The sequence below is a fragment of the Pyxicephalus adspersus genome, chromosome 3, assembly GCF_032062135.1.
Source record: "Pyxicephalus adspersus chromosome 3, UCB_Pads_2.0, whole genome shotgun sequence".
NCBI classification, from domain to species: domain Eukaryota; kingdom Metazoa; phylum Chordata; class Amphibia; order Anura; family Pyxicephalidae; genus Pyxicephalus; species Pyxicephalus adspersus.
Genome location: NC_092860.1, coordinates 99167496 through 99188551, shown reverse-complemented (window position 1 = coordinate 99188551; position 21056 = coordinate 99167496). Strand labels below are relative to the sequence as shown.

Below are 21056 nucleotides of genomic sequence, written 5' to 3'. Positions count from 1 at the left end.
AAAAATCGGGGGTGGCTTATTTAATGGGGATGTCTTAAAATCGGGGAAACACAGTATCTGTATAGCACTTTACACATTCACCCCGCAAAAGTTAATACATTTATAAAACACTATAAAGTCCAGCATTGCTCTACTCTACAAGCCTCAGACCAGACATAAATTTGTTTCTAGCAGCTCAGTGTGGTGGCTTTGTGTAAGCCAGCATTCTGTGAGCTTTAGTAGTACTTTGCCAAGAACAGATTTCCAACAATGAGGACTGTAGACCTTTTAAACCCAAAGAAATACAGCTCTGTTAGAATCAACTCTTTTACACAGAATATTTGCTTGTTTTACTGGTCCTAACCTGACTTAGGCTATTCTAACAATGTGTAAAAAATGAGATATGACAATAATAGAAGATAATAAAGTACATTAGATCAGGCACTTATCTTATTGATGGAATTAAAGTGTCTGAAGATTTTCTTACATGTGGTGGGGGGGACCTGTGGTGGTATCTTAGATAGGAAATGTTTTTGTCTGAATTAGGTGATACTCCCATCTATGAAACAAGTATATACAGCTTCAAAAATCTAGGAACCCTATAGCAAATAATGATCGTAATTATTGTATGTTTAAATTGAGCCTGTGTTTTGCTCACATAAGGCAAGACAATAGACTCACTTCTTCAGTAGAATGTATTTTCCTTTTGACCCTCTACTACACAAGAACTAATACAGGCCTGTTGATTCCCTGTGAGAAAATGCTGATTGACCTAACAAGGTTACATGAAGTGAACTAGATGCTCCTCCATGCCTACAAGTTTTAATTATTTCCTTTGACTTTATACAATAAATGGAGAAGTGTGGGAGTAATAAAAAGTATATATTGATATAAATGATGGAGTTCTCTCAGGTCATATGTGGGAAAACTGCATTTTTTTTGCTTGATTCAAATGTGGCGGGATCATCCAAATATTGCTACCTTTTCCATACTTCCAAAAGTTCAGTTATTGTTATTGTTTATCAGGATGGTATCCTCAAAATACCATGTTATTCATGTTGGCCACGTGCATTTTAATGGGTGAATAAAAAGTAAACAAATGTCTCCCCCATGAAGTCAAAGAAAACAAAACCTGATTGAGGTTTTAAACCTATCCTACCTTCACAAGAACAAATTTGAAAAGCTAATCCATTTGAAGTGTATCCCAGTAGTTGTTAAGGAAAACAATGTGCTTTCTTGTTGTCAAATTTTGCCAAAGTTGACTTAGACTTCCAAAAAATTGAATTTAGTATTTTTCAGAAGCATGTTTCATCTTTACCTTGATGTCTCTACCTAATATGCATGCATTCAAAGCTACTGGTACACTGTAAGACATCTCTAATTAATTTAGCAGAGTGAAAATGTGTTATTTTTCTTTATAGCTAGTGGGATAAGAATACAGCAGCTACTAAGGGGTGTTTCTGATAAGTGCTGGGATTCAGACAGGTATTAAATTTCCCAAATTTTGCAGTGTCTGGCCAGCTTGAGTTTTAACTGATTCAAGTGTTAAACGGCTACACAATTACTGATAATCCTTAGCAGTCATTTGGTTGTTCTAGTGAGGTCCTGAGTATCTATTGATGGAACTATACAATGCATGTTACTACACCTGCTTGAATATAGACATTTCTCAAAGAAGGTGTCAACCTGTGAGCTTGATATAACTTGTTACATGACACTAAAATGTCAGATTACTGACTGTGTTATTTCACCCACATAAATGTGATCTGTATACATGCATTAAAGATTTTGTATATTTGTAAGCAACAATTAAATATCATTATTCATCCAAGCTGTCTGAAAGCTGACTAGTTGCTATGAGTAATTGCTTTACAGTTCCCTATCAGCCTTTGCAATGCTTCACAGAATAGGCCATTAAAGTGCAACTAAAACCTGCTCAACCTGTCCCTGTTCCATTGCAGGGTTCCGCCAGCTTCCTTCCTCTCTTCCTAGTTGCATTCTTCAGCCATCTTGACTGGCCAGGCAGGGATGAAGTTACTCCTGTGCAGATGTGCTGGAGATTATTCAGTCCGGGCCAGATATAATTTCCAGGTATGCATATTTTGACAGTTCCACAAAGCAATCAGGCAGGTAAGAAAGCTTTTTGCAGAAGGAACATTGTCTGTCCCTTTCTGCAATAAAGCCCTGTTTAAACACAAATTTTTAAAGTGGAGCATTAGTTCTGTTTAAGGTAATACAAAAGTTTTGACAATCTCTCCCAACAGATCAATATAATGGTGACCTATTGCTTAAGGAATGCAACAGGACTTTCTGTATTATAAGTGACCTGTGGATAAGGTTTGAGGAGTCCTCAAGAAAAGAAAAGTGTAAAAAAAATATTTACTTTGAAAAAATGTTCCCTAATAATTCCAATGTTCTAACCAACTAAATTAGGAGGCCAGGTTTTACACAGTGTAGCCACACTAGTGCTATGTGTGCTATTTAAACTCAAGCATCCCACTTTTTTCTTGCTTGGTGCTCTTCAGCTGACCTGACCTTAGACACCCTGTGTAGAGCAGGCTTATACTTCCGACTTGCCTCTTGTATTTTCCCTTTGACTGTCATCTAGACGTTTGCTTTTCTGTTTCTGTTTGTTCGCCGACCTGCTGGTGCTGTGTATCATATTTGCCAGCATATACCTGGCCTCAGCTTGTCCATCTGCTCTGCTTCTGCTCATTTGCCATCAGCCCTTGCTATCTAACTGACCACGCTGTAACCATAAGCATTCATGCTCCTCAGCTTTGCATATGCCTCTGTCACCACCACCAGGATCACCTGGGCAGGAGAGATTATCTCAGTCATCCACCAGGCATGATAGCAAATCAGAAAAACTGAATTTTCAACTTTGGTGTCTGTATTTAATACATACCTTTGTATTGCTTGATGAATAGAAAGGTTTACTCTGAAATAACTATACATACACAAGGATGTCCAAGGATATGTGAACAATGTACTTAATATACAAGCCTTTCTTGAGTGGTCTTTGATAAAGGTGTGTACCCTAAAAACTATGCAGCAGATTGTCTTGTATCAGTGCCATTGTCATCTTGTTTGTGAGACTGTCTTTTGTAGTGTGGGTACTTACACAAGTCCTAACACACAGGACTATTTTTAAAACACCTGTATGTTTTAAACCCAGATGTCAGCATACAACAGTATAGGGAAAATATGAAATGCCTAAATTGGAATTCCAGGAAAACAGCTACAACAAGGGTAAAAACAGGCACAGATACAGTCAAGCAAGCATTAGGCACTATACTGTGGAATGCAGGGAGAATGTTTTCCTAATACTTGGAAGATGTTCAGGTTTTTTAAGGTACTTACAGCCCACTGGAACAGCAGAGATTTAAAATGAAGGGCCCTTACCACATTGGAAATCATGCAATCCACTTGCCTTCCTTTCAATATGTTGTGGTACAGTTTATTTGAAATAACATCCCTACCAATAAACATAATGCAGTTATAGCTCACCACAATGAGGTGCCCAACAATAGAACCAGGGTAGGTAAAGGGCGGGGGGGGGGGGGGGTTTACTCACTTTTTCTTAATTTGTGATTATGCTTTTTGCATGTAAACATTTAACATCTGGTTTTCAAAATAATTAACAGAAAAAAATGTATACATCAATTTGTGAAGTGCTAAGTTCTCCCTGTTAGTATTTAGCACATTTAGGCCATTGTGTGATATACTGTTGTTGCAGCTCTTGTTCACAGAAGATTTTGTATAATGAAATTGCTATAGCTTTAAAAAAAAACATGTTCTATGCATAGACTAAACAAAGAACCATGTTCATTTGATTGCAGGCCTTCATTGTCATCTCAGTACCTTTCATTTTGTCTGTTTTTTGTATCTATTTTTACATTTTTACTTCTAAAGTGAACACATTTAAAATCTAATGTTTTATTCTGTTTAATGTATTAGGCAAACATAAATAATTAGGGGGAAAAGCCCAGCAACGTTCTCATGCTTTTTTGGCAAACTAGGTTAATTCACTAGTTAAAGATAACTAAAATGAAAGGTCTGCTCACACTTTCTGGGTTCCCATCTCTCTAAAATCTTCTACACTTAACAGGTATTTAAAAAGAAGCAGATTAAAAGTATATTTACTTTACCTTTATCTATTGTATTGCTGGATGTTACATAAAGGTAGAATCCTATGCTTCACAGAGCAGACAAAATCGTGCAAGAATGTGCTCCAGTTTATTCCAGCAGCATTTAGTTGCAAGATTTCAGCTGCATTTCATAGCACTTTTCACTGCATTTTTAAATTAATCCCAAAATCAACTACTTACTTGTAATACCTACTACAGTAACCCATATGACTCTAATGATAACAAAAATAAGCCTGCAAATATAGAGTGGAATAGATGAAATGCTCTGTAGTGTTTAACTGCTGTCTGTGTCTTCATTTAGGAGCTTTCTCCTCACTTTCTACTTTATTAGCATCAGATATAGCAGAAAATAGGGAAAATCTCCCCACTCAATTGGAACACAGGCATAAATAAAAACATTTCCTAGCAGATGGAGCAAGGTAGTAAAAATGTCCACAGTCGTTGTTATTCTGCATTTGACGTGTTTGGAATGCACCTCAAATGTTGGTCATCAAATTTCCATTCAGGACACATGGAAATTCAGTGGCCGAATTTGACCTTCATTGCATTGCAATAAATGTCTTTGGATGCCTATGTTCTATTTAGGTTATACACAGCCTTTTCTTGTCAAGTGTGTCATTCAAAAGAAAATCCATTTGAATTGCTAAATGAGCTAAAAATGAACACCTATCCATTTGGAATTAAAGATTTTTTCTAAATTATGTGTCACTTAGTGGAAGACTTTCCGTTACTTCCTATCCTGGCAACAGGTGTCACACAGAACGGAAAGAAAAGATAAATCTTTCAAGGTGATCCAATTTTATACTGCTGTATATTATGGTATATATTTTAAATTTAAATGTATGTGGTGTCTTTCTTTTTATCCCCAAGACAAAACACAAACCTTCATAGTCCCACAGTCCATTAAAAGGCTTTCCAGGTGGACCAGGGGGAGCAGCTGGGTTATTGAAGAATGGAGCAGTAACATCCATTTGCAGTCCTTCTTTCATTGGCTTCAGACAAACTGTCACAGGGTCATGTGATACAGGATTGCTGTTCCACTCATGCTCAATTCTGAATTCCATCTGCATAAAAAACAAAACATTTTACAACAGGCACCAAAGTCAGTTTCATTTAATGTAGTTTTAGTAATCCTTGTAGTTTGTATGCCAAAAGGAAATGTGCATCATGTCATAGATGGATCGACTATGATATAAATTAGCCCTATAAATATCTGGATGGCAATCCGGTAGTACCTGTATGTTTAATCACCACCTGATGTCTTTATAAAGTTAGGTACAAAGGCTGTAGGAATACATAGGAGCTTTAAAATACATTCCAGTTGATAAAACTGCAATTGGCAAATGGAAAAAAATGTATGGTAAAAGAAAAATGTAATTTAAGCAGTTACATTGGCCTAAGTCTACATGAAAAAAATGTTTTTTCCAGCAACCAGTGCTTGGTATTTTGTGTTGATTGCCATATGGGATTGAAATGTTTTGATCCTAAAATTGTTTCTTTAGGACTGTCATCTCTGTCTTCCAAAATACAGTACCTATCCAAAAGTTTGGACCCACTTTCTCATTCATTGTTTTTTTTTTGTAAATTATTCCTTTTGTTATCTACATTGTAGATTAATATTGGAGACATCTAATCTATAATGGAACACATGCTCTTCTTTAACATCTTTAAGAGGGTTTTTATAAAATTATTATTTTTTTAATGTAAATAGTTTTTTTTTTTGTTTAAAGGAAGACGCAGAAAAAATACAAAGATGTAGAGCCTGCTGATTTCAATGCACCAGAATGAAGAAAGAATCCAGAATGGCACAGGACCGAATGAAAACCAATTGTGGAGGAAACAAAGGCTTAAAGGTATCAATATTTTTTTTAATTAATGTTTGATATATACAAAAAAGTGTAAACAAACCAGTAATTGTTTTATATATTAGATTCTTCAAAGTAGCCATATTTTCCTTTGATAACTGCCTTGTACACTCTTGGCATTCTCTCAGTCAGATTAATGAGGAAGTCACCTGTAATGGTTTTCCAACAGTCTTGAAGATGTTCCCAGAGATGCTGAGCACTTGTTGGCTGCTTTGCCTACTCAATGCTGTCCTGCACATCTCAAACCAAGTGCAAACCAGATGGGATGACATGTTGCTGAAGAATGCTGTGGTAGCCATGTTGGTTAAGTGTGAATTTGGAACACATTACAAAAACATTGCCAGCAAAGCACCCCCACGCCAGTTTACATCTTCCTCTATGTACTACTGTATGTATTACTGTAGGAACTACATACATACATAGAACCCATCCACCTTTTTTTGCGATTCACAAAAACATGGCGGATGGAACCAAAAATCTCAAATTTGCAATCACCAGACCAAAGTACAGATTTCCATTGTTCTAATATCCATTCCTTGTGTTACTTGGCCCAAACCCAGAGCAGTCCAGACCAAGAAATAACATACCAAGTCTGCAGAAGTGTAGACCCGGGAACCTAAACATAGAGGCATAATCCTTGGTCTAATTTCTTTAAAGACAGAAATGTTAGCTATTTTTACTTAGCAGTATCTACCAAAACTGAAATATCATTTCTAGACTGAATAATTTTTTTTTTTTAAATTACATTTAGAAAAAAAGTAAACCATCTGTAGTGTCCCAAGAGATAAAGATAATAGTAACGTCCCTTTACAACACTGCACTAGTTGCAGAAATAACTGTCAATCAAGCTAACAGGGATTTAGCAGGACAGCTGTGTGAAAGGTTGCAGGGCCTTTGGGAATCACCTTGTTTAGTACCTGCCTACTATCTGAAACTTGTGAATCAGAATTCATGCTAACAAACAACAACATATCAACCTGTCTGTAGCTGACACAGCCTGGGAAGCTGCTTCACACATATAGTAACAGCACAAAATGTGTCAGTAAGTAACGCTGCATGTGATTTGGTTGAGAGCTGTGTGCCTTAGATGTAACAAGTTATTTTCCAGATTTACCCAGGTGCACCATCATTCCCCTCCTTAAAAAGAAAATATCTTATGAACAGTAAAAGCTCAAGACAGATTAAAAACAATAGTTTTATATACTGAATTAAACACAAACTCCTCTTAAATTGACATCACCACAAATATTTTTTTCTGGTTAAGTGCATGCAGGCTAAGCAATGTGTAAGTGTAATATTTCCAAGTATTTATTACTATTCCTAGTGGCCACTGTATCCCCCTTGCCTTTCTCTTTAAAGGGGCATACTCATTTCTTGTTCAGGTATTTTCCATATCCAGAATCTACTTTCTGTGCCAGGATACTGGGAAATGAAACATTTATGTTATTCCTGACAAATATCAAAGATTATGCTACCATCTCTGACCTTGTGACTTGCTAAAATAATACAAATCTGATTACTAGGATACAGACAACTGGAAATGCTCTTTTCTGCCTGCAGCAGACTGATGACATCATCACAAACTAGGCATAGCGCATGGAATGGAGAAAGCTATACTTTTGGCCTATTATGTGACATATCAGGAATCTGCGCATGAAGACTAATATAATTACCTGAATTTAACCTGAATATAGAAATACATCCGATATATTGTTCAGCATCAGCTGATGAAGCAGATGATTATTTCTATCTAACTGAAAGAAATTTTACACCAAAAAATTACAACCTCATAAAATGTTTACGAGTTATTGTCATTTCACAAACTGTTAAAGATTTTAAATGAAGCTTTTAATAAAAATAATAACTTTCATGATTCTTTCATAAAGATGCTTATTCAGGGACATCCAATAATGAGATGACAATGGGTTCCCATGTTGTCCCTTTATCACATGCTTTCCCCCAGTAAAGACTACACACTTTGCTCATGAATGATCAACAGTTGTCATAAGTAAACTAGTCCAAAGCAATGCTGCCAATACTGGGATAAGTGCATGATAGGAAGAGGCAACAAGAGAGTAGCAGCACTGACATGCAAAAATGGATGAAAAAATGTCAAAAGTATTGGTATTTTAGGGGAAAACATTTAATCAGTATTCATACCACACAATAATTTAAAACAAATGATATGTTGTTGAATTAGGTTTTGGATGTCTGGCTTTTGAATCACTATGAATCCACGTTCAAATCAGGGCCGGGGCACTACCTACATGGAGTATGCATATTCTCTCTGCTTTTGTGGGTTTACTGTGGGCACCCAATTTTTTACCACATCGCAAAATCATGCAGGTGGGATAATTAATTCCTCCCTCTAAAAAAGAAAAAAATGCCATTGGATTATGTTATTGACATTTGCCTATAGTAAGGACATTAGATTGTGAGTCACTTTGAGGGACAGTTAGTGACATGACTATGAACATGAGTATAAAGCTCTGCCTAATATGTCTGAGCTACATAAATACAAAGTGTTAATAATAATATTATTAATATGCATTTAGCTGTACATAAATCTGACCTACAATGCTAAAACAAACCAGGAAGTTCCACGTATGGCTCTATAGTTTAACCAAAACACGCTTTTATTGTGAAGAAAAAACAAAATAATGTCCCAGCACTTTGTAGAAACCTATGCAGCCTTCTGCCTTCCAATTGAACCTTTAGAGATTGGGAACAGCAGGCTTCCTCCTTAATTTCACAGGAAACAATTCTTTATAGAACTCCATTCATTCCCTAACTCCCCACTGCACTTTTTACTGGTGTTTGCTAAATACAGGGAAAAAAACGGTCCAGAAGAAGCCGCAGAGAACAAATCATCTTAAATTGCTGGAGGGTAAACTAAGAAGTAAGTATGTTCATAATATCCGAGAATACAATGCATAATCAAAAGGATTGCTAAGGACCTAGGGCAGCTAAGTTCTGCTTTACAAATAGCACAGTGTAAAATGTAAAATAAAAAATTGTCCCTGCAACACAGCTGTCTCAAAAAAAAACACTCAGGGCTCTATTTTTATAACAGAAAATCTGACATTCCCTCAAACATTCCCGGGTGAGAATCAATTACTGCCACTAAAAGACATAGTAGATTCCCACAATTGAGGGAAACATTTTTGAGGGAATGTCCGTTTCCCTGTTTTATAATTAGAGGCCTTAGTGTGAATAAACCTTCTACACACCCAGGCTGAAATTCCTGTCCTGGCTGAAATTCAAATTCAGGACCCTAGTGCTGTAATAGCAGGACGCTCGCTTCTAAGCCAGTGTGTTTTGCCGGGGGTTGGGGTGGACTTACCTTTTACTTTGCTTTAGTGTTGTTTATCCCTTGTGCCAGATTTAGATACTGTTTTGCCGGAATCTCACTAAAAAACAAAACAAAAACAAACTATAATATTGTCTCAAGAACAGAAATCTGAAATAACTGCACAGGACATGATATGAATGAAACAAAGCTCATTGTCATGCCAATGCTGTGCTTCAGCTAGGGCCGGTTTGGTTCTACAAAGTCCTCTCTGACTGAGAAGAATTTAAAATGATGGATTTAAGTGAGTAGTCTGGTTCATGAATGATAGATAGATCAATAATAGAAGAGCGTGATACAGCAAAGAAGTGAAGAATGTCTTTGATGTGCTTGTGTTAGCAATGAAAATGCTATAATAAGATAGTAAAGGTCATTGAGGAAAGACAATGTTAATTTATAGGAGCGCATGTATGCAAAAGTAAAACTTTGTAATATCTCACTTTTTTCAGTTTGGAACTGTGGGCAAATTTTGATCTCAGGATCTCAATAATAAACTCTGTATATATGCCCCAGCCTATGGCTTGTATCAACGATTTACTTTGGCCAAGTGTGCATGGACAAATGTGCCTTGCTTTCAGGTGCATTGTACTTGCATTTGTGGCAAGTTTGAGATCTAGAATCATTCGGGGTTTACTGTCCGGTGCATTTGAATGAAGACATTCTAAGCTGCATCAACCTGCTAACAGCTGGTTTTGCATTTCTTATTGACTTTTATGTAAAGTGAAATAAATTCTGACTTCTAAAAAATCCTTTCAATCCTGTAAAGCCTAAAGTTTTTTCATGACATGTCATAACAATCATACATTCTAGTGGCAGGAGAAGTATCCCCTGCCCCCAGAACTGAGACAGATCAACTCCAAAAAAAAAGAGATTTACATGTTCTTCAATAATTAGATATTATATCAATACAAGTAGTTTTAATAATTCAAATGTATCTGAAAGTTACAATTTTTAAACACATCACACACATCATTGTCAGTACTAAAAACCTGCAGGTGAACACTTTCATTTTCATTTTCATTTGTGGTGCATAAAAATGTCAGTGTTCACACTAACTAACTGCAAACTAACAGCAAAAGTTTTTTGTTTTTTTTAAGAAATCCATTTCAGGTTTCCAAGATCACCCTGGTTCTCCTAAGATTGTATATCTTCCCCAGTCTGGGAGAAAATAAATAAATAGGGCCCATGGTGTTCACATGATCCAGAACCACTGGTTCTAAAACAAAGTATCAGTTGCTTTTGTCAATGGAGAGAATGCCAACGTCACAAGGCATTGCAATGGGAACACTGATCAAAGATCAGATTGCAGAGAGAAGATGGTCATAATGAACACAATTAAACAAGTTTTTTTTTTCATCATGATAACCAAAATGTGCTCTTCCATTTGGAAATATCACTTCTGCTAAACTTTATTTTTTTTCAAACCACAAGCTTGCTGAATGAGGTGTTGAATGCATAGTTTACCTTGTGCACTGTCAGTACATCACTACAGTGGTCTATATTGACAAAGTGCAACATGGGACACTGGCAGTTAAATGTACAAGATCATTTTGTAAGCATCTGTCTAAAATACAGTTATTTTGGGGAATTAGTAGCAGAATTCCAACATGCACATATTGTTTTTTTTGCTTTGCAGGGTGGAATTATTTTAAGCTTTCAAAAATAGAAACAAAGGAACATTAGGGTGTAAAAAAGAAGCATCAGGGTTAACTAAACAATAATAAGGGATTCGACTTTTATTTAAACTTTTTTTTTTGCATAGTGCTGATAGCAGAGGCTCCCTACCTTTCGTGACCCGATCCCAACTACAGAGAACCAAGGCAGGATTGTTGTGTTGTTTCCTGAAACTCTTTTAGAACTTACATTCTATAAGTCAGCTCTCCCCTACTGATGTGCTCACTGGATAATGAAAGAGAAGTCACGGTGATGAGGCCAGCTCTGGGCTGTCTTCTTATTTTTGCATGTTAACTGTAAGGATGATAAGTACTGTGCAAAGTTTCAATCCTTCTTTGAATGAAACTCCCTATCCCAATCTGCATGCTGCTATGCAAACAATTACAGGAGCTTTATATGAAACAATATTTAATTACAACTAATTGGTTAGTGTAAAAATATATTTAATCATTTTTTTGATTAATACATTACTGTATTAACTTTTATTTTGGCACAAATTTAGCCTAAAAGTGCACTTCTAAGTATATACTTACTTAACCTCCTGGGCGGTTCATTTGTCTGGATTTACACAGTATGTCTAAAAGGAGTACATTGTATTTCATGAAAATTTATTTCACAGTATATTATAATAGTATAAGTATAATAAAGTTTGAAACACAAAATTTTGTCAAAATAATAATTAAATAAAAATAAATAAATTTAATAGTAAACTTTGACATGATTTTGTGTTTCAAACTTTATTATACTCATACTATTATATTATACTGTAAAAAACATTTTCATGAAAGACAATGTACTGCTTTTTGACATATAAATTCAGTGTATTGCATTCAATACAGGTATTTTGTATTGAATTAAATACAAAGTACAAAGTACGCAGCCTTAAGCCGCATACACACGTGCAATTCTTGTCGTTGGAAAGGATCTTTCACGATCCTTTCCAACGATAAGAACCGCAAGATGCATGAACGAGTGCTGTACATACAGCACCATACGGAGAGGGGAAGGGGAGAGTGACAGAGCGGCACCCTGCTGTGCGCTCTCCCCCTTCCCTTGCATTAGGATTGCTCGTCGTTCATGGATCCGCCAGGACGGATCCACGGACGATGAACGACGTGGGCTGTACACACGCCAGATTCTCACCCGATATCCGGCCGATGCCGATTATCGGGCGAGAAAAAATTTACGTGTGTACGTAGCTTTAGTGCGCTCCCCAGCCAACCTGAACCAGCAGATGCTGTTCTTGAGGGATCGTACTACAGGAAAGTGAAATCTTGTATGCACAGTGTACAACACAGCCTAGAAAGATGCAGACACTACCCTGCAAAAGTCAGTGAGCAGACACAGACATCTGACGTCTGTGCTTTACATTGTTTTAGGAAAGTAAGGAAGGAAGAGGGAGTTTTATCTGTTTCTGCAGCCATCTGCTCCAAGGCATGTCCTACCACCTTTTATCATCCTTTGTAACACTGTATATTCTGTATAATTGAAATGCAAGAGAATATTTGGAATCAGATGACCAGAGTTTTTTTACAGGCTTCCTCATACTCAGAATCATTTAAAATTTTGGAGAGCATTGACAATCAAACACACATTGTATTACCATGTTGTGTGTTTTAAAGAGAACCTGTCACTTTACACTCTCCCTTGCATATAATATACATATGTACCCCCTACAAAGGGGAACTCATTTCCTAGTTCAGTCAGGAGGCTGTGATGACGTGGGAGGAGGGAGGGCAGGTGTTGGGGCACAGTGATAGAATTATATGGAAGTCTAGGCTTCACTGTCCGAGTTACGGATACAACAGACCTGCGAGCCATAAACTCACCCCACACACCGCTCACTTCTACTAATTACTTCCGCCTGGCCAATCACAGGCCTTCTTCTGTGACAGAGGGGAGGATACAGAGGAGATATCCTTTTGCCATTGGCGATTTTGAAAAGGTCGTCATTATTGGTTGCTGAGACTCAGGGAAGTGTACGGTTGCCATAGCATCTGCAGACATCTTCCGGTCTCTAATTCTTTTCGGTTACACGGGGGACAACAGAGCAGAGATCCGGCAGAGAGACATTACAGCTGCTAGGTAGTATGACATTCACCTATATTTATGTCTGCATGGAACGGTGATGTGTGAAGACGTGCATAGATAACACCTGTGTGTAATCTCTATTTACATTGTTCACTGTCAGCTCTCTACAGACACAGTGTAGAGATTTACACATACACACTCATGTATACAATTCCTATTTACTGCTTTTATATAGGGTGTAGGCATGTGCAGAGCAAGTGACAGATAAAGAAGGGTCATCTAGTGTAGTTAACACTTGACCTAAAGCCCAAACTATTTTTGTATAAAGCAGGGAAAGGGGGGAATTAAAAGTTTGTCATCAGGCAGAGCTTTATTGCAGAAAAAGGCCATATCCCTGCTATGGGTATTGTTACCTGGCTGATCACCATCCCAGCTGTCAGCTGATCACTGCATGCACGGCTCTGTATAGGATGTCAGTATAGCTGGCGCATCTCCCCGGGATGAATGAACTCTCGTGAACATGCACAGGGGTCACGTCATCCATATAAGATGACCAAAGTTTTAACCCAGGAAGATGACAACACCAGCAATGGGTCAGGCACAGGTGAGAACATTTAAAACCATTGCAATCAGGCAGAAAAGGTTATTTTATTGTAGAAAGGACATTGCCTGTCCCCAGGATGCAGGTTTTTATTGCTAGAGTTCTGCTTTAATGTGTATTTAAAGCCAACACTTGAAAACTCTGAAATCTCCAATCAGAGTATATATTGCTGTCTGTGTCTCCTTTAGCTGGTTTTCCCCCTCACTTCCTGTCCTGGAGATGCAAAAGGTAATGTGAGAACCTTATCCCATGATGGATGGAGTTCCCATGTATAGCTACATTTATACATTTGATAATTGTTAGCTGGGTCATACAGTTGTGATCATCTTGGAGGTCTGCTACGTAGACACATGCTCACATTTTTCCCAAAGTCACTAAGCGATCATCAGCTAAATCACTTGGGGGGGCAATGACTATTGTGAAGCACACAGCGCTGTGTCTCCCACTTGTCTTGCTCCTCCACTCTCCAAAGACCTGAACAGCACTGTGAGGTCTACTGTCAGTGGAAATGATCACAAAGGATCATTTCCAGCAACAGAAATCCAGTCTGTGTATGTAGCTTTAGACAAGTATCATTGAAGCAGGTGTCCCCATTGGATGGTTTCCCTCACTTCTGATGATCAACTAAAATGTTTGGATTTCCCATCATCTTTTTTCTCACTGACTATTGTGCTTAGGACTGAAAGTAAAAATTTCAACTTTACAAGAAGTCTAAACTTGTCCTACTTTTTCCAGGAACAAAAACTAAAAACATTGATGCTCAAGACATTGGGCCTGGTTTATTATGCTCTCCAAGGCTGGAGAGAATATAATTTCATAAGTGAAGCTGGGTGATCAAGCAAACCTGGAATGGACCTGGTCCAGGATTTTCTACATTTGCTAGAAACTAGCAGATGTCTTTGAAGAAATCCATTCCAGGTTATTGGATCACCCAGGTTCACTGATGAGATTAGTGTATCCTCTGCAACCTTGGAGAGCTTTAATAAATTAGGCTCACTTAGAGTTAATCTCTAAGTGGGGCATGGATAGCAATAAAATATTTGTGGTGAAATGAGGTGTTGAGCAGACATTGTGCAGTGCATTTAGGGGTCCAGTTATAGAATTGGCACTGTGACTGTACAGTGTGCATAACATTGCTTTAAAAAGAAGTCATTTTTAGCAAGCACATGGAAATTCATTACACATACCTATTTTTATTTGGTTCAGGACTTTAAAGCAAACACAGCACCAAAGAGACAGGGCATCCCTTCTGCAATTCACACACTTACCTGCCTGATCACTGCCTACTTATAAGTGAATGTTGAGCTGTGCATCACCTGTCCCTCCTGCCTACTTTAATGAATATGATAAAAAATATTAAAAACAGGGACAGCCCAGTCACATGATCTGTCATTTGTCCAATCAAAAAAAAAAAAAATAGAACAAGTCAACTTTTTTTTTAACAGTTTCTGAATGTTCCATGGTATAACTGAAACTGTTACTGGTAACTGCAACTCAACTGCTAATTGCCTTGACATTAACAGTCATTTTTGCCATTGAGAGGTTGATGAACATGGTTGACAGCTACTAAAAATTGCAATGTCTGCATGGAGTCTGTATGTTATCCCCATGTTTGCAGTGGTTTCCTCCAGGCACTCTTGTTAGGTAACTGGCATCCCCCCATAATTGCCCTTATACTGTGGTAATAACTAATGACTATGGCAGGGACATTAGATTTGAGCTCCTTTGATGGACAGTTAGTGACATAATATAAATACAAGGCAATCATGAGACTTATCCTGGTGTAGCTATTACATAAAGGGAAAAAGGGAAGTTTACAGCAACCATTTAAAATTTGAATAGTCCAACCTCGGTGAATAGAAATCCGGTAGCTACTGCACTATAAGCAATCATTTTGCAGGCATTTGCAATGGATCTTCTTGGTTGCTGAAATATTCATGAAATCACTGGAAAATATTGATGACCTGTAGATGAGATAGACTCATTGGTAGATGTATGTGTGGCTCATATTTTTTTCTTTTATAAGCTTTTATATTTTTTATTGTTATGCAGCAAACCGTTTCCTGCATTACAACTTCCAAATATAACAATCTAGGATAAATAATGGTTATTTCTTGCAACTAGTGCTACAATCATCTTGATTTGTTTATCAGCTGTGTAATAGAATCCTATAAACATCTAAACCCCAAAGGCAAATATCTAGTATTGCAGCTTATCAGTCATTAGTTGTATGGTCTTTGTTTGTTTTTACTCCTTGTTCTGTATCTATGAGGAAGCAGTGTTATCATTCCAACAAAGAAAGTCCACAGAAGACCTCCCCATCTCCTCACCCCCATAATACGAAGGGGTTCTATAGAGAGACCTGGTAACAGCGCAGCACAGGAAGTTATTAGCTCTGTACATTTTTGGCAGGATTAGAAGGTGTTTATGTGCACTTATCCAACAGATACAACAAAATATTTACCTGACCAAAGGAAGAAAATAAAAAGTTTATTGTCTGTGTTTTTATTCACTTTCAAACTGTTTTCCAAAAAAACTCCCCTGCACTTCAAGGGTTATATATTTGTTTCCTGTGGAAATGTATTTGGTAAATTGGGAAACTAACCAGCATCTGGTCAGCAGCAGAATAATCAGAGGTTTACTGATAAAGAACTACAAGTTCCAGCACAATCCCCATGCAGAAATAGCTAATGTGACTTGTACCTGGGCAATGTGTGGAGAATAAATTGTGGTTTTTATTGGCTGCCAATGTGCTACTTGGCTGGACAGGCTTTTATAATTATACTGTGCAGGGAAAGAATATTGGAAATGCAACTGCTGTCCTCTTCCTTTGATATGACTCGTTCCATGGCTGTCATACTGATTCTTTATCTTCAATGCCCCAAATTAAATAAAGATGAAAGGAATCCTTACACAATGCCAGTTCCAGTTCTGTGACTCAAAAAATATTACATCCATACACAGCCAGGTAGCCAGCATTTTCAGTAGGCCAGCAGTGACAGCTCCCATACTCCTCAGTATGACTGATTCCCATTAACAAGTTTGTTGCTTATGTTTTACATTATTCTATGTAGTGTGCACACCAACCTACCCAGCTAGCTTTACATATCCCATGCAGTACAAAATAACCTACTTGCCCTCATCTGTCACCCCTGTTTCTGTTCAGCTTTTTAGATCAATCAATGTGTATATCAAGTGTCAGCCCACTGGACCACAGCCTGCTTGTGCAGAATAATGTTGTGCATGGCAGCTCGCTACTAGGCCTGAAAATTTACCTTATTATTCAAAGCTGAGCTCTAGAATGGTCTTTTTTACTTATTTGTTCCCCTCCCCAAGAACAGGTTATTCCATAATATTGTGTTTAAATCCTAATACAATAAGAAGAAATCTAAACATGTTACCTGTAATGTCATAACTTCCAGTTTATTTTTTTGTTAAGTCCTGGAGCATAGGAAGGACCATTAAGGAGGAGGAGGAGGCAGATCTAAAATGAGTGACATGGGAATGCTTTTCTCCCCTGTCACTACTCCTGTAAGAAAGGTGGTACACAATGTATTTAAAAAAAAAATAAAATTAGAACTGGTATTTCTGGTGGTTTTAGGATTTTCTATCAACATTTTTAAAAGAAGTAGAACTTGTAGAACTTTTAAAAAGTTCATAATTTGCTGTAGTGGCGTGTTGTTTTTTGTTAAAATTCTATTGTTCTAAGATTGCTGTGCAGGAACAGGTATATAGATTCCTATCAATCAGGATACAGTTGCAGGCTGTAGTAGGCTTTCCAGCATGCAGCCTGCTCTAGGCCTGGTACTTTATGGTCATTCAGTTGTAAAACCTTAAATCTAGTCCAAGAATTCATTTTTTAAATAGTGTGTTGCAAAAAAATAACAGATTTACTCTTTGGACGTTGGGAGTGGGACTGGTATGCCATTATCACCACATTTTTCTGTACTTTTTATAGAATTAGGTGAAATTGGCTAATAAAGCGCATTGCATTGTAATATATTTAGTTGCCTGTGATGTATGATTTTATAGTTGTTTCATTGGTACAGGCATTTTGTGACCTGCTATGACAGTAATATTGATGTTGTATTTCATGGTTACCTGTGGAAATACTGTGGCATCGATCTTGGAATTTATAAAAGCCTGGGGTGTTAATGCTCTGAATGTTCTGGGGCTATATCACTAATATAGAAGTATTATTGTTATCCACATTTTATGAGTCACTGAATCATTGGTAAAATGCTTTCTGCTTTTTGTCAGCATAGCATTGGTATATAAAGAAGCCTCTCAAACCGAGAACTGTGCCAGTGTCAAGCAGCGGAAGGTTGGGGCAGGTGAATAACATTTATCTTGCCTATCATAAACATGGAAAACGATGATCTACATTACTGGAACTTTAATTGAAAGCAAAACCTCTTACAGCAAGTATTTGGTAGTAAATTATTCATTCCTGAACAGCTGATGTTAACCACAGACCTCTTTTTACTAATTCTTGAACACTTAACCAATGCAAAGCATGTAAGCAGTACTGACACCATCTCCTGGGCATGTTTAGATATAAATGATTTGATTTATTGTATTTTCATTCATTTGTGACAAATTAAAAAAAAAAAAATGGGAGGGGCAATGGACAAAGAGCTACACAAAGAGGTAGTGTCCTGTCCAAGTTACAACATTGTCACTGGCATAGGAATTGAGGGGAGATGTCTGAAACAGACGGCAGTGCACATGCTAGTGTTATGATGAAGAGCTGGAACCTTGATCAGCAAAGATTTGCAGGATATGGAGGGACATCTCAGCATGGCAGGGCCACAGACAGCCATAGAGTGCTTACAGAGGTTCTCTACAACTCTAATTATTATTATTATTATTATTAATAATACAAATGGTACACCAAAAATGTCTGCTATATGTTTCATTATCTGCTACAAACCAATGAACTCAAAGTAAAGGTGCCATAAAATACCGTTTCCCCAAAAATAAGACAGTGTCTTATAATAATTTATAATAAAAAAAAATTGCACTAGGGCTTATTTTCAGGGGGTGTCCTATTTTTTCATAAACAACAATCAACATTTATTCTTGAACAAAAAAAAATCAACATTTATTCAACTATAGTCATGTCATCACGTTCTGGAACATCATCATAATTCTCCAAACCCTGAATTCCATCTTGAATTTTTTGTGACCTGATTTCCTTTAGAACCATTGGCCCCAATTTCTCATGTCTAGCAATAGCGCTTTCCCTAAATGAGCACCTCTTGTCCATGTATTTATATATATTGTAGCTTATTGTCAGGTAGGGCTTATATTTTGAGCATCCTCTAATATACAGAAAAATCATGCTAGGGCTTATTTTCTGAGAAACAGGGTAAACAAGGGAACAGCCAATGCTGACCTATTTCTGATGATCACAGCTTTGACAATTAACCTGCAACTAGTATTCAGATAAAATAGTCAGAATGCCTTCCCTGCAGGCTTGCTTTATTTTGGTCAGAGTGAGGAAGCAGAAACCTTGTCAGGTATTTTTCTATGTTCTGTATTCTCTCCCGTGGGAACACAGGCTGTAAAGCCCCATACCGATGTCAAATAGCTGGCAATGATCTATCCTTATAGTTTATATATAAGCACTGTACACACGGCACCATTCTGTTTTTGGGGCAGGAGAGGAAAGTAGTTGAGGGAGTAGCACCCCCACTATGCTTTCAACCATGGGAAAGTACAGCGATTGTTCCCATTCAGGCGTTCATCATTCCACCAGGGACCATCCATCTCAGACATAAATCATCTGGCATGTGTATGCAGTTTAAAGGTTACAGCCTTTGTCAGATTACTATAACTATCTGTTTCTTAGCCTGGGACAGTCTGTCTTCTCATTAATTTTTCTGTCATCACTCGGACAAAAAGTAAGATATCCAGACCATAGTTTCTGTAATTTTGTCTTGTTATTTGTATTGTAGAGAACAATATGTAAGAACACAGTGTGTGTATGTGTGTGTATATATATATATATATATATATATATACCAAATATTATAAGAAATTTATTATTCACATGCTTACATTTGTCGTCAGTCCAGCTTTAATGAAAGATATCTTTGAGATAACATCAGCTGTTTCCTAATTAGTTAGTATGACCGTTATCCTGTACATCCTGAGTGCAATGCGTCACAATGTATGTTACCGCTACTTCAGTAAAAGTTCAAGTGTGTATCAGAGCATATGCATGGATCATCGCTTCCTATATAGCATTGGTGAGAATTATTTTTAATCAAACTGCGTCTCCTCCCCAAAAATGTTCTTTTATATATAGCATAAGGATTTATTGGAACTATTGTCAATTTTTGCTGCCATTGGAGGTTTCATTGGAGAGATTTTTTCACTTCCTGCCTGGTAAAAATGTTATTCCCATGACAGGAAGTGTGGGTAGGTTTTTCTAACAGCGACACAGACAGTTATAATATTTCTTGTTTTAAGGTAAAGCGTAACAAAACCCTAAACCTGAAAACATAACTAAAACATGTCCCCATGTTACGGGCACCGCCATCTTCTTCCTGTTCTGATCTTTGCCCATCTTGATTGGCCGACATTATGCAACTCTTGTGCGGGTGCACAGGAGTTCATTAAGTCCTGGCAACTGTAGTGGAAGCCAGGATATGCGGGGTATCCCTGCAATTAACATGCATGGGCAGCAATTTTCACAAGAGAGCCATTAGGCAGGTAGGAATGATTATTGCAATATTGTGTTTGGATCAGTATGCCATTGTAGATTGATGATCAACCTTTGTGGATTGACTTCTCCATATTGAGAATCAACATGGTGGGATCACTGTACAAATGTCAGACTTTTGCCCCATGAACACGGCGGCTCATTTTAGGAGAGCATCATCTGACCTGTATATGTAGCAGAAATCTTTAAATATACATAAATTCTGCTGACATATAACTTTCTGTGCCCTTAGCTTCTGTTGACTGTTCAGTTCTGTAGGTGACTATTCTCTGTCAGTGAGCATCGTCACCCTAGGACAAAAAAAAAATCATTTTTTCACCAGATGAAACCGAAGGAGAAAAAATAGCCTATAAAAACAGACACAGCTTCCAAATACTGGTAAGCTATTTTATTTTCTCTCCTTCTATACACTTTAAGTCCCCTGAGTTTGGTCAGATCATGCAGTTTATATATTGCCGGGTTACTGTGCATCTGGGATTTGATCGGTTTCTACTGACTTCTGCCAATGCACAATTTACAATATCCTAAGGATTAGGTGACATTTTAGTAAGCTAAACTGAAATTCTCTCTCCAATGTATATCATGATTTTTATGTAATGGATGTTCACTGCACTAAAGTTCTTGGTAAAAAAACACTATAGTGAACAGTGAGCATTTAAACCTGTTGGTTTCATAA

At 37.3% G+C, this 21056-nt stretch overlaps 2 protein-coding genes across 3 annotated transcripts in view; one reads left to right on the top strand and one right to left on the bottom strand.

Moving 5' to 3' along the window:
* C3H4orf33 (chromosome 3 C4orf33 homolog) overlaps positions 1 to 12912 on the bottom strand; it is a 19817-nt gene extending 6905 nt beyond the window's left edge. The window contains exons 1-3 of one of the 2 annotated variants that reach the window (XM_072405826.1): positions 12848 to 12912; positions 9339 to 9405; positions 5014 to 5194 (exon numbers count right to left, since the gene is read on the bottom strand). In XM_072405826.1, the coding sequence (XP_072261927.1) occupies positions 5014 to 5194 (181 nt within the window). In that variant the 5' untranslated portion in view covers positions 9339 to 9405; positions 12848 to 12912. Of the gene's footprint in view, positions 1 to 5013; positions 5195 to 9338; positions 9406 to 11129; positions 11276 to 12847 lie in introns of those variants that run through there. The other variant, XM_072405828.1, reaches the window with a different exon arrangement.
* A 93-nt stretch (positions 12913 to 13005) lies between these two features.
* SCLT1 (sodium channel and clathrin linker 1) overlaps positions 13006 to 21056 on the top strand; it is an 87491-nt gene continuing 79440 nt past the window's right edge. Inside the window, exon 1 of the mRNA XM_072405823.1 lies at positions 13006 to 13103. The gene's annotated coding sequence lies outside the window, so the exon portion shown is untranslated. The remainder of the gene's footprint in view (positions 13104 to 21056) is intronic.